Here is a 14,291-nt window from a genome sequence, read left to right as displayed (position 1 = left end):
ACCCTGCCTTTGGGCATGTCCTCGAAAAGGCTTAAGTTTTCCAAGGCAGGCAAAATGAGATAAGTAGAAGTAGCCATTATGAAAGGACATCTTAGAAAATGTTAACTAGGAAAAAAGTTAATGAGGATATTGCAGAGATTTTAGGTTGAATATATTCCTGAGTTAAAGAAATTGGTTAATTATGAGGGAACCTACTATGTGCCAGGCATGGATGCTGGAAATACAGAGTTGGACAAGCCTTGCTTTCAAGGAAGCTGCTAATAATTATACAAATAACTACTACAATATGAGGTTGGCATTAGGCCAGGACTTGCACAAATTCCGGTGAAAGCTTCTTAAAGTAGAAATTGGAGGAAGAACAACAAGATGATGAGTATTTAAATCCAAGAGGAGGGGTGGAGTCATTCAGATGTCCTTCAAACTTACAGTGACACTGTTTTTTGCTGGGGGGAAAAGGGGTGAGAAAGGAAGCTGTTGCCAGACGTACATCGCACTAAAGAGACAAGAAGAAACAAGGAAATTATCTTTCAAAACATAGTGGGGCGGGGGGGGGGCGGAATATCCAGAACTGCCCTGAAATAAAGAAAACCTTCTGGTATAATGTGTGTTGCCAGGGATTTATTTTTCCCCCTCCTTTCTCTCCTAAGAGAGTAAAAATCACACAGATACATTCAAGCCCTTAAGAGTTTTGGCAGCGTGGGCATATTGTATATCCAAGACATCCACTGACCATGGTGTGGTTAAGTGCGTGCCTACAAACGAAGGGTTAAACGGAGGGGGTGGTTTGGAGATAGAGAGTCAAGCAAGAAGGTTTGAAAATGCTGTTTTCCAACTTGCAAAAACTGAACTTTTCAGCTCCCCAAAATACACGTGTGTGTCTGTAAGCGCAGGCAGATCTATTTCGGTCGGATTTTTCTTAAATTTAAAACATAATTTCTCTGTTTCTGTCTCTCTGTCTCTTGCTGCGCTGCAAACAGTGAGCAGCCCCCTTAAGGATCGCGTGGCAAAAGCTGCAGGAGAGGCACTGGCAGGGCTGTTTATTTATGAGCCGCGTTCAAAGCCGCCCTCTCCCCATTCTCCCACTGCAAACGACTATCTCTGAGCCCGGGTCACCTCTGGGGCCAGGGAGTTGGGGGTTGGGGCTCGGGAGCCTCCATCTTCGGGCAAAGTTTGCCCAGGCGTGGGAGCTAGGGGGCGAGCCGGGGCGCACGGGAACGCGCGCCGCCCGCCGCCGCCGCCGCCTCCGCCAGGCGCTAGCAGCCCCAGCCTCACCTCTCCCCTCTCCCCGGCGAGGTGCGGGCTCCCAGAGCGCAGCCAGGGGGCGGGGCAGGGCCTCGAGGGGCGGGGCAAGAGGGGCGGGGGCTCGGGCGGCTATATAAGGCCCGCGCCGGCTCAACTTCGGACTTGGTGTTATTTATTTGGTAAGCGCCTGGACGGCGGAGCTTGGAGGCGGCGGTGGTGGCTGCCGCAGACTGTGGTTAAAAAAAAGAAGGCGGCGGCGGAGGCGGCGGCGAGGGATGGGAGCGCGGAGGCGTCCGGGCGCAGGCCGAAGCTGCCGCGCTTTCTGGGCACGGCGGGAGTGCTGAGCAGAAAAGGGAGCGCCCGGGGCTCGCAGCCGGCTCTGGAGGCGCGGGCCGGGTTTTTGTTTGGCTGCGCGGAGCGCCAGTCAGCCCCAGCGAACAACTCCATTTGCAACCACCACCCACCTTCCTTCCAGCCGAGCGAGACTTGGGCTGCTGCGTCCGTCCTATTGTTTAGACACTTGCCAGGGGCTCCGGAGTCGGCGGAGCCACCGAGTCCCAGCTCTGAGTCGTCGCCTTCCCTCTCCCCCACCTCGCTCCCCGGAGCCGGAGGCCAGGACTGCAGCGGGAGAGGGGAAGGGGCTGGAAGGAGAAGGACTGCCCAGGACTGCGGCCGCCGGGTCAGGTGCAGCGCCAGGAGCCGGGCGGCGTCGCGACGCCGGCGAGGGGACCGCCACTGTGGCCCTGCGGGACGGGATTCAAAGCCTGGGAAAAGTTGCTGTACTTTGTGAAGGAAGAACCACCAGTGGGAGACTGCCCAGGGCCGGCCTTGGCTCTGCACCCTCCGGGACCCAGCTCTGGTTTTTTCTACCTTTGCCATCAGGTGTCTGCCGAGGAGCTGCGGCGTATCCGGGAGACGAGCGGGGCTCACACGCGCGCACACACGACTGCCATTCAGCTGCCGCCCGGCTCTGCCCGGAGTAGCGGATCCCACCCGCCCACCTGCCACCGAGCCATTCTCCAGTACGCCCCAGCAGGACGCGGACACCTCCAACCTTGGCCTTTGCCTCTGCACTCCTTCCGGTCTGCCTCCCTTTAAGTCCGCCCCCAGTCAGTTCCCATTCAGTCTTCGCAGCAGCGTTTGTCCTCCACTTGGCCTCTTGGATTTCCTCACCGGGGTACTGACTAGTGGACATTTCTGCCCGGCTGCGGTGGTCCGACTGCCCTTTTCTCTTTTCTGTGTGACCTCAGGGCAGGTCCTGGTGCAGAGCGTCGCCAAGGACGCCTAGCCGGGGGCGGGATTGCCTAGACATCCTTCAGCGAAGTGCATGTGTGTTTGTAAACCATCCTCGGCTGTCGGGAGACCGCGAGGACTGGTCCAGGCTGCGGCGGAGCCGAGGGCGGGGGAGAGGCCGCGTGAGTGAGCACAGTCCCGAGCCCTGCGCCCCCAGGACTGCGCGTCGGCCCCGTGCGCCCCCGCGCGCCATGCCCAGTTGCCCCGTGCGCTCTGCTATGGGCCCGCTGGGCTCCCGCGCCTTCTAGCCCCGGGAGCCCACTTTGATCGGGACCATCATACCTATTGAGCACCCGTCTTCTGCCTCGTACCTTCTCCACTGGCATCGGATTTGCAGAAGCGTGCGTGGGATCACCGCCCTCCCCCTCACAACAGGCCCCTGCACCTTCAGGGCCATTGGAAGCCCCAGCTCTTTTACCGCCAAGTTCATCCTTGGGAGACAGAAGACGCGTGATCTCCTCTCTGCTGCTCTTGGGGTCTCCTTGCAGCCCTGGCCAGGCCGATTCATCCTCAGGACCTAAAGTTGCCCAAGGACCTCCTGCTCTACCAGAGGAGGGTGGAGAGGGAGGTGGGAGGCGTGTGCCTGTGGGGGCTCTACTGCCTTGTTCCATATTATTTTGTGCACATTTCCCCTGGCACTCTGGGTTGCTAGCCCCGCCGGGCACTGGGCCTCAGACACTGCGCGGTTCCTTCGGAGTAGCAAGCTAAAGAAAGCCCCCAGCGCCGGCGAGGAAGGAGGCGGCGGGGAAAGATGCGCGGCGTCGACTGGCAGATGCTGTCCCTGTCGCTGGGGTTAGTGCTGGCGATCCTGAACAAGGTGGCACCGCAGGCGTGCCCGGCGCAGTGCTCCTGCTCGGGCAGCACGGTGGACTGTCACGGGCTGGCGCTGCGCAGCGTGCCCAGGAATATACCCCGCAACACCGAGAGACTGTGAGTATGCGCTCTTCGTCTTCCCCTCTTCCCATCCGGGCGGTGCACCCCTGCCTCCACTGGAGGAACCTGGCAGATATGGGTCCTGTGCCTGGGGCAGCCCTCGCTAGCTTTCCCCCATGCGCATCCTGGGGTTGATCTCTCCGGGAGGGTACTGGCCAGGGAAGGGCCACTCTCCAAGTAGGGGTGGGTCCTCTGGCAGCTGCGCTAGGTCTCCCTCCCCTGCTCTCCTCCCGCCACCGCAGCTCCCTGTGGGCTAGTTCTCTGGGGCTGGGGAGCGAGTAGATAGGGGCAAGTACTGAAGGATGCCCGGAGCAAGTGAGATGCCACTTTGTTCTCCAGACTCCATAATCGGAGTCACCTTGCAATTGCCAGCACTCCAGGTCGGTTCCAGAGCCCAGTCCCCGCTTCTGTCGCAGGCTGGCGCGGAGGGGATAGCAGGGAGACTCAAAAGAGAGAAACTTGCGCTCCCGGATTTTGTGTCACCCTCCTGGGGGCGAAGGGTAGGAAGAAGAGGTCATGGAGCGCCTGGGCGTGCTTCTCACAGGTTGCGGAGAAGAAGGGTGCCCAGGACCGCGACAGCTCGCATAGTAGCCGCGCACGGCCCCCGCCCCCCACTTCTCCTGGAAGGGGAAGACGGCGTTAGGCCCCATGGGACTTGTCCCCGCGGGTGACTGAGCCGGGAGGACTGCGTCCCATCCGTGAAGCGAAGTTAGTGCTGGTTCTGCAACCGGAACCAGCCCAACCGGGAATTATCGCTGCTGCGACCCCGCGACGCCTGGCTGCCCCCTGCGGCCCTTCCTCCCGAACCCCTGCGCCCCCAGCCACCTTTCTGGCAGTTTCTGCTCCCCTTCACGTGGCAGCAGCTCCCTTGCCTTCCTCTCTTCGCGGTCCGCTGCCCGCAGACGTCCCCGCCTTCCTGTCTCTGCGAGTCTCTAATGAAGAAGTAAATGCAGACCCTGTGTTGACGGCCCACGCGCTCCTGGAGGGGCGCTTCCAGAGTTCAGCGAAGTGGAGCATGAAGGCCGTTCTCTTTGTGAACGCCGAGGCCACCGCCCCGCTCCAGTCCGGCCGCCCCGGGCACGTTCCGCTCTCGCGGTTGCGTGTGGGCCCGGAGGCAGCGAAGGGCGCTGGGCTAGGCTGGCGGGGGCCAGCGCGTCTGGACTTGTCCCGCGGCCTGCTTGCCCCCGGGATGTGAGGGTTTTGGGCCATGGAGAGGAGGTGCCCCGACCCGCACGTCTTCACCCGCTCAGCCCGTTGCACTTCTAGTTGCCCTTCTTATCTAACCCATTTCCCTCGCTCTCAGTTTTAAGGCCCAAGTGGAGTTCTCTTTTCCTTTGCAGATGGATCTTCTATCCCTAGCCTCACTAGGTCACCCCTACTGCTTCCTCTTCCTCCTTACCAGCTGGCCAAATCGGAGCTTTACTAGGGGTGTCTTGTCAGGATTCGATCTTCATTTGTGTAGGGTGGGGTTGGGGGTGGGGTGGAGATTCACCTTATATCGAGTAGCCCAACAATCCTAGGAACAACTGAAAGGTACTCCGCTCAACCTGGAGAAGTGGGTTGGGGAGAAAGGAAGAGACGCCACGCAGAATTCTCTTAGCACTTGTCACTTCATGCCATTCGGGACAGTTTAAAGTTTAAACACTAACGTGTCTTACTCAAAATGGAATGCACTTGGGTAGGTGGATGATGGAGGGGAGGGGTCGTAGCAATTGAGTTGCAGGTTCTTGAAAAAATACACATCCTTATGAGAGATTCACTAAAAGTTTTCAGAAAATAGTTTACTGGGTGCTAGCTTGTAAAATTCTATCATGGAAACAGTTTGAATACAGATTTCAAACACGATGTTGCAGAGTCAAAGGTGATAGAGAACTTACTTCTATGAAGAGCATTCAAAGCACACTAAAGCCTGGTTTTACTTGAAATGATTGGAACCAGGGCAAGTTTAGATCTTGACCTGAAATGCCAGAAAGGGAAATCATGACTCTTAAAAGGAAAAGTGGTGCAGAAATCTGAACAAAAATGTCAGGGCCTGAATACTATTTTCATGTTCGCTCCTGCTAGTAGTTTTCCCTTACAATCACAGCGGGATTCCCTGAACTGCAAATGAAGAGTTAAGTTTTTATACAAACAGAATTGTTGGAAGGTAAATGCCTATAAATGCAAGTCTTTGAAGTGCAGTTGTTTTGATGGCACTAATTTTTTTTCTGTGCCTTAGGAAGTTTTGCCACCATGCTACCTAAGGATAGTGTTCTAAACTTTTATCAAATATCTTCCTGAATAGTATGAGAAAATTGGGCATTTAGCTTCTTGAAGGGAACATTTTTGGGAGGGGTCTGCCTAACGGTTATAGTAAAATAGCAGAATACCTGTGAAATTAATATACACATCCTTATAGAAACAAATGGAAAGCACTCTCCTTTACACAAAACACAACAAACGAGAACTTTTTGGTGATAATGTAACCACCTCATTTTCTTGTCATATGTCAGCAAGAATGAACTTTGTAAACGTGGTGAGTCATTTAAAAAATATCCTTTCAAAGATTATCCTTTTATTCTTCCTTCATACTTTGTACACTACTTTAGTAATTGAATTAACTTTTAGTTGTGATTTACCCTAAATTTTACTTTAAGCAGGTAAACATATAAATAAAATCGAACTTTCACTTTCTGGTTTTTCTTTTAGGGATTTAAATGGAAATAACATCACAAGAATTACGAAGACAGATTTTGCTGGTCTTAGACACCTAAGAGTTCTGTAAGTGTTTCCTCTGTGTTTTTGAATAATTTTTTAAGGTTGCATATTTTGAATCATTACTGATCTCAGTTTTTATAACTATTCTGATGACTGTAACATAAAAAATTTAGAAAGGTCATGGTTTCCTTTTTTTGTGTGTTTATCATTGTACTACAATGTTTAATAAAAATTGGAACTTTTATTTTAAGATTGGAAACATGCCATAGAACCAATAATCCAGAAATGACCTCAGTTCATTGTTATACCATACCCTAAGTGCCTTATGCATATAAAAATGTTGAATAATTGTTTTTGCAAAATGAATAAGTAATGTGCAATATTTAATAGTTTTAGGATTGGAAATTAACTAAAACAAATTTAAGTGGATCTGCATTTTATTATTAATAACAAAAATATTCATTCTTTTGAAAAAATCTAATTTCAAGCTTTAAATTCAAGCATTCAAACTTTACAGCCGAGTTTTTGGTGGAGAAAGTGTTTATAATGATACATTAATCATATTTTGAGTTTTTTATATTTTATATCTGTGTAGCTTCTGTAAAATTGTTGCAATATGATTACTTCTTTAATTAGTGGGTTAAATTAGCTGTGAGTAAACCACCACTTCAGAGTCAATGTAATGTTAAATTGTTTTTGCCCACAGGATTGTAAATATTGACATGCCAATAGCCATACTATTTTGACCACTGTGCATTCAGTGTTCTAAGCTTTAAGAGACACATTTTGGTCATTACAAATTATTCCAGTTGCTGATGTGTATCCATGTCAGAATTGAAGTATGTGCATGATGAATTACTGTATTTTGATTCTTTGGTTAAGTTAAAAACCAGTGTACCAAAAAAAGCTATCAAAGCTTCAGTGTCAAGGATTACTCTTCAGACACACTATTAGTTTAGGGGTAAGAGTTTTGACTAGTAAATCTCATGAGAAACTGCATTTGTATTACAATTTGTGATGCGGACACTGTTATTTCGCTTCCATGAGTTTCCTCAGATATATTGTTATTATTAAACTTGTTATTGGATCTCAAATCAGAGCAAAATTTAACTCTATAAAGAGAAAGAGGTTAAGTTTTCAGTTGCTGAATTGAAATATATTCAGATGGTGAGTGGTAACATTAAGAAGCATGTTGTATTTTGCATTTCAGTCAACTTATGGAGAATAAGATTAGCGCCATTGAAAGAGGAGCATTCCAGGATCTTAAAGAACTGGAAAGACTGTAAGTATTTTCAATTCCAAAGTTATGACAACATAACTGTGTTTTTAAAAATGCTTAAATTCCAAGCATCATGTCTTCAATTTCATATCTTAGGTTTTGAAAATTTGCAGAAAAAGGAGGTTGAATGAGTGATTTTCAGACTAATTTATGACAAATAGAGTTTCTGAATAAAATGTTTTAACTTGTAATGAAGCTCAAAAATACAGATTTGTTTTCCTGAGACACGTATTTCAGTGATAATCATTGCTTTCATGCTTAAACACGTACAAACATTTCTTATTGTTCATTTGATTTGTTTTATTTGCTCATGTAGAATGAAAGGTGGTACTTTTATTTGCATTAATGGTGCATTAGGGAAGAGAGTTTTGCCAATCATTATTTTTATTTTCATGGTGATGCTTTGTGTGTCATCATTGACATTTGATGAAATATTTTAGGTTTTACTGATATTTACTTTTTGATATGTAACGTGGTAAACGTTGTCATTATTAATAGCTACTTTTCACAGTTTCATTTTATTGTTTTACACTAGCTTTAAAAATATATCTTCTGGAAAAATAATCTAAAGATTATGAAAGTAAGAACTGCATTATCAAATTGTGGACATTAAAAGTTTGTTTGTTTAATTTCCCCAAGAAAAGTAAATGTAGACTCCAGATTTTAAGATTCTTTTTTTTTTTACATATTACTTGAGGACTTTAAAAAATGTTTACAGTATATATCTACAAAAGACAAAACCTCTATCTGCAATAAGATAAATTACAGAATTTGTAATTTGAAGTGTGAATTATATGTCTAGATTATTTAAGTTTAATATGTTTGCATTTTGAAGGCAAGTAAAAGCTCTAGAAAAAGCAACAACAATGATTTTAATAAGGTTTCAAGCCTATCTTAACAATCACTTTAAGTAAAAGTAAGTTTTTTTTCAAAAAATAATGAAATCTAATGTTCATTTTAGGCACAACACATATTCAGGTTCACTGGGCAAAATGGGAGAAGTTAATTCCTGGTAATTGCCTATAGTAGAAAAATTGTTTGTCCCCTTCCAAGATATTTATAAATATGTAGACTATATTTTTATCACCTCAAGTAAAACACAGAAATAGATCTACTTTATTTTACTATTAATCTTTGTCTATGTTAAATATTACAACACAGGGACTATAATTGCGTAATTCAAAATAAATTTAAGATCACTACTTTCAACTAATTTTAGAGGAAAATAAAAACATAGTAATAAACATTTGGTAGCATTCATAACAAAGTTTATCAGTTCATAGCCTATCTCTAAATATATAAAAAATACTCTGAAAGTATGTATTCTTTGATCTCCTTCACAGACTATATGAATAGCTAATTCCTAGTAAGTAACATGCAGAGATTTTCATCCATTTTATTTAAAAACGTATCAATATAATTTAAATATTTGGTAAAATGAATAGATAAATTATCATTTAAACATTTACTGTGTTTTCAAGAATAATTGAAAGAAAATACTTTCCTTTTCACAGGAAAGTATCTTGAGTTTGGTTCTTAACTTCCAAATCCTTGAAGGAGTTTTGATGGTTTTATTATGCAGTCTCTATTTTGGTTAATATTGTTGTTTTAAATATTTTCAGGAATATTAGAACTAAACAAACTTTCTCATTCTTTTTCAAGTCACTTCAGAGCATTGTCTGAACTTTCATCTTGAATAAATTAACTTTTCCTACAACTTATTAACCAGATGCTATATGCTCTGAAATTTGATTAGAGTTGTAAGTAGGTACTATTTTTTGACTTTTCCTTCCTCTGGGAATGTCACTTCATCTCAGAACATTTTTCTGTTCTACTAAGACTAAGTCAGATGTTTCAGAGTGGGAGGAGGATTTGTAATTTTGAATGAAAACTAATATATATGCAGGACTTCTTTAAATCACCCCAGCTGTTGGCCAAGAGCAAATATTTCATATTTGTGAGGAAAAGCTGAGAAAATTCCTTTTGTTTACAACTGCCAAGTCCATCTGATGGAAGCACATTGTTATCTGACAGCCAATTCATCTCCTTGGGACTCTGGAATTCAAAACCATTTCTTAGAAACATAGTAGATATACTTTTCAAATATTTATTTATTCTTAAATACATTAAATGGCAAGGCAGGTTTGCTAAAGAATGCATTCAAGTTATTGTGAAACAAACTATTTTAAATTTTGTTCAGTGTATTGATTTAAAAACTAAAAACTCACCCGAAACTATCCAGAGAGTTCCATAATCAAACTGCTATGGTCTGTGGTATATATCTTTATTTTAGTAAGTGTTATTGACATCAAAAAATTGCTTGCTTTTTCAAAAGCTGCAAGAGACAATGTGAGAGGCAAGGAGTAATCCATAGATTAACTTCTAAGTATGTATTGTGTAAATTTATAGGGTTTTTAACAATTTAGTTGTGAAATTTAAAATTGGAACTCTGAATTATGAAAAAGGTGTAAAATTAGGTTTATATTATAAATCCCATTTATACACTGAATCAAGATTTAACTTTTTAATTTCTTGTGTGAAGAATAAAATAAAATAAAATTATTAATTTTATTCGTGTGTAATTTATGGTTTTAAGTCATTTTCATTTTAAAATGATAAAACAGTTCTAAATTACATTTTGTGACTATTTCATAGTCACACATTTTTCTTTTTATTTTATGTTGATGGAGTTTTAACTTGATCTATAGAAAAGGCAAATCTGAAAACAAGATAAAGATCTGCACCTTTTTAAAAATTCAGCTTTTTAATCTGCAAGAAACAGTCATGTTGTTGATTTAAATTTAATTGTATCATGAAATGGTGAAGTCATTATTTGCAAATCAAAGCATCACAGCTATAAAAGATAGTGTTTTTCTTTCAAAGAGTGAATGAAATACCAAATATTCAGATAAACGTCAAGAACAAGTTAATAGTAAAACACCTCCTCCCTTTTTTCTTTCCGCCTTCTCTCCTTCCCTTCCTTCTTTCTTTCTTCTCCTTTCATTTCTTTCTTTCTTACCTCTTTAACTAACACCTCCCTCCCATTCCCTTTATTCTCTTAGAAGATGAGATGACACGTCATTGTTAGAATGTGGTTATACATCACTGTAAAAGGACGAAGTTGTAATCATGCCTGCATACCATGAGCACACATTATTTTCTGTTTTGACAGTTTGTTTCTGCACTCTCAGACCTAACATGTGCAGTGGTATATTTCCTAGGATGCTCTGTATTGCCAGCGCTACCTGTTTATCTGGGATGAAAATGAAGCCTTCTGAATGTGCCTCAATTAGCAGGTCTCCTGTTTAATCAAAAAATTGTTCAAATGAAGTGTACTCTACCGAGATGACCAGTTAATTCAATGGAAATTCAGAAAAAATAAGTTACAAATAAGCTGTAGCAAAGAATCAGGACACTTATGTAGTATATTTCTTTTTATACTTCAAGAAAGATACCTATGTATATCTGCAATAAATTTTCCACGCAAAATTATTAATTTGAGATTTTTTTGGATGCCTCATAATGTTTTAGCGGTTCAAAAAAATAACACTGGAACCCAGCAACTCTGTGGGCTTGTGGAAAATCATGTTGTTCACATACTGTTTATGGGATTATATACTGTAGTCATTCACTTTTATTTTATGGCCTTTTAGGGGGACCCAGGCCATGTCAGGGTTCCACTAGTGAAAATAATCTCCTTTTGAAAGTTCCTTGATAATACAAATGCAAGGGTATGAGAAAGTTTTTGAAATTTTTTAGGGTTATTATAGGACATTTTATTATTCACTCCAAGACTGAAAAGCGAAATACATATATGCCTAGGTTACGTTGGTAAGAATCAGTAGCATACTGTGAAAAATCTTGGACATTAGGCTTTGTGTGAACATCACAACCGTCTTAAATACACTTAAAATAAGGAAACTGAGAAAATAATAAAGGCAAGCACGTGGAGTGTTCATTTTTACCCACTAGTAATTGGTACATGTGTGCTTTTAAGACAAATATTGCTTTAACTTCTCCTAGTGTTAATATAATTGGGTTTGAAATGACATTTTTCCCACTGGCTTTGTCATTTGATACTCATTTTTGCTTGAAAATGAGCTTTGAAAATATTATGATAAAGCCATGTAAGGAATCTTGGACAGTCACACTGTTAACGTAGACATTTAAGGTTTCCCCCAAGTTGATATAAAGAACATATTATTTTTAATTTAGAGAAGTCTAAGTTTCTTTACAGTGAAGCCTATGTTTGACTAAATACTACATTCTAATAAGATGGCATGCAAAAGACACATTTTTTTAAGGAGATGCTGAATTAGTTCCCCCTGCATACACATGCCACTCCTAAGCATGGGACAGACAGTTTGAGTGAGGCTGAGGAAGTATGCTGTGGTAGGGTTTTTGTTGTAGGTCTTTACACATGAGTTCAAGTAGAGAATATGTTGTAGAACAGGTCTGAAAGAAAGCATCATTTATCCTCTGTTCATCAAGGATCTGGATATATTCTCTGTTCATCAAGGATTAGTCTCTTCTGACTAATCCGACAAGTTCATAGGCAACACATAACACATACTTTTTATTAACACAATGACAATCTAACGGTGCTAATCTCCTTGGAAAAGAATCCAAGCCCATCTCAAAAGAATTGTTTTCTGGTATCTTTCCACACAAGTTTAAAATCATGGCAGTCATTTTCTTGGAAAGTCTCTTTAAAGGACACATCAAACTCTGTAACAGAGGCTGAGTGTGCAGATAGCATAAAATAAAAATTTTCTAAAAGATATAATAGCCATTAAATGCCAATGATGTTGACCTATTTATAAGCAATGTGGTTGATTTTAAATTCGGTTTACTAATGCTGGTCATAGAAAGCTTTAATCCATGTGCACTATTACAAGTTTAGCAGAACACTGAATCCATCTGAGAGAGTTTCTCATGCAACATTTTTTATGGGCCTTAAAGTTGAATGGTGTTGAGAAGGCCTGTTCGCTCTTTGTGGACCATTTTATAAATTCTGAAGCAGCGAGGGTGTTTATTTTTCCCACATCTGTTTTGGGTCCTCTTTTGTGACAGTGTTTGCTGGATGCTGTGTCCTTTGTATCTCCACTGAAATGAGTAGTTGAGTTTGCACTGTTACAATGTATTTGTGGAAGCAGCCAATGTCAAATATTTTACATTTAATTCCCTCTCTCATTTCTTTTGGATACCTTTCTGCTTGAATTATGTCTTCTAGACTGAATTTCACAACTTCACATGGAAAGAGAAACATTTCTACATGGACGTCATATATATTGCCCTTACCTTTTTTCAAACCAAGTATTATTTGCTGGACTGGAAAGAGTATTGATGAAAATGCCTTTAGAATGAAAGCTTAATAATGGGGCTATGATTTGATCTCATCAATGTTGCTTTATGATGATACTTACAGAAAATTATTTGGATGTCTTCCCTACAACGTCCATACACTGTGAATACAGACGGACAGTTCTGAATACAGACAGACAGTTCTGGAGCATTGGCTCTGTGCTACTGTTTGAAGTTCTAGAGTAAAAGCACAGAGTTTGAATTATCTAGAAATCCCTGTTCGTCACCATCTTATTTTATCTGCTGGTGCTTGGTGTCCCGTGGAATACCAGGCAAACACTCATTGGTTGTATTGTTGATTATGCTTCTAACCAGATACAAGCTCCCTTTCCTCCTTTTAAAATCAGAAACATTAAGTAAGAGGGATATCAGAAAATCCTTGGTTTTAATTCTACTCAGGGATCTTGATCACCTTGCTTTATCTTTCAAAACTTCAGCTTCCTCATCTTTAAAATAGGGATAATCATTATATCTCATAGTGATAGTAGTAAGATAATGTACATAGCTTCATGAAATGCTATGCATACAGCACTTAAAAAATTATTATTCTGCATTTCAACATAGCTCTCTTGTTTCTCAATAGCTGAGTTTAGGAATTATATTATCTTAGCTGCTAAAGTGTGTATATGATTCATTTCGCTTTTTACAATCATATTTACATTAAAAGAATTTCTTCCTAACATAGTATATGGTCAACAGAAGAGATGTGAAGAAAATGTGAACAATTCTCCAGTTATTTCAGAGTGTTTCTCATAGTCTTTCCAAATATGTAGAGAAATACCAAGAAGTAAGGGGACAAAAGAGGAAGCAATATTTTGCTAATAAGTGTTGGCATCCGTAGCAAGAATACAAGGAATTAAGTTATAATTAATATCACCGATACAAATGTAAACTTTATTTTATTTACATAATACAAAATAAATTTTAGAATCTTTGCTTTAAAGGTGTTAGAATAAAAATATTTTTGTAAGAGAAGTCAATTTACCAGAGAAGATGGCAAAAGAGGAGGCTAAATAGTTTTACACTTGATCATTCATGTAGGAGGAATAGGAGGTTAGAAATGGTAGGCTTTAAGGCAGCATTTATTACAGAACTAGCACCCTGATAAAAACACCTTATATTTACAGTGACATGTAAATACGGAGTACAAAATTTCACTGGCTTTGGTAAAAATGTTTTCATTTTACATTTTGAATTAGATGAAAGGTTGTGAACAATAATTGAATTGAGATGAAAGTTGCAAAAATAAGAGACTATAACCTCTGCTAAAGGACAAGAGTCACAGATGCAGCTGGCAGATAATAATTCAAAACAGTGTTTGTCAATATGTTCAGGCTGCCCTTCAAATTGAGGTTGTTAAGAATCAGTATTTTAGAGGCCAGTGGTGTTTTGTGCAATGCAGAAAGATCACTCACTCCTCTGAAAGTCAAACTCAAAAATAGCTGATAGCACAGAGCAAACAGTTACTGGAATCCCTTCTCAT

At 41.9% G+C, this 14,291-nt stretch overlaps 1 protein-coding gene across 5 annotated transcripts in view; it reads left to right on the top strand.

Annotated features, from left to right (window-relative positions):
- The first annotated feature begins 1,400 nt into the window (after positions 1-1,400).
- Positions 1,401-14,291, top strand: part of SLIT2 (slit guidance ligand 2) — a 388,661-nt gene continuing 375,770 nt past the window's right edge. For 4 of the 5 annotated variants that reach the window (XM_035293962.3, XM_078367432.1, XM_035293960.3 and 1 more), the window contains exons 1-3: positions 1,401-3,465; positions 6,157-6,228; positions 7,376-7,447. In XM_035293962.3, the coding sequence (XP_035149853.1) occupies positions 3,287-3,465; positions 6,157-6,228; positions 7,376-7,447 (323 nt within the window). In that variant the 5' untranslated portion in view covers positions 1,401-3,286. Of the gene's footprint in view, positions 3,466-3,718; positions 3,849-6,156; positions 6,229-7,375; positions 7,448-14,291 lie in introns of those variants that run through there. The other variant, XM_078367433.1, reaches the window with a different exon arrangement.

Source organism: Callithrix jacchus, chromosome 3 (genome assembly GCF_049354715.1).
Source record: "Callithrix jacchus isolate 240 chromosome 3, calJac240_pri, whole genome shotgun sequence".
Classification (NCBI taxonomy): Eukaryota; Metazoa; Chordata; class Mammalia; order Primates; family Cebidae; genus Callithrix; species Callithrix jacchus.
This window is presented reverse-complemented; position numbering and strand designations above follow the sequence as displayed.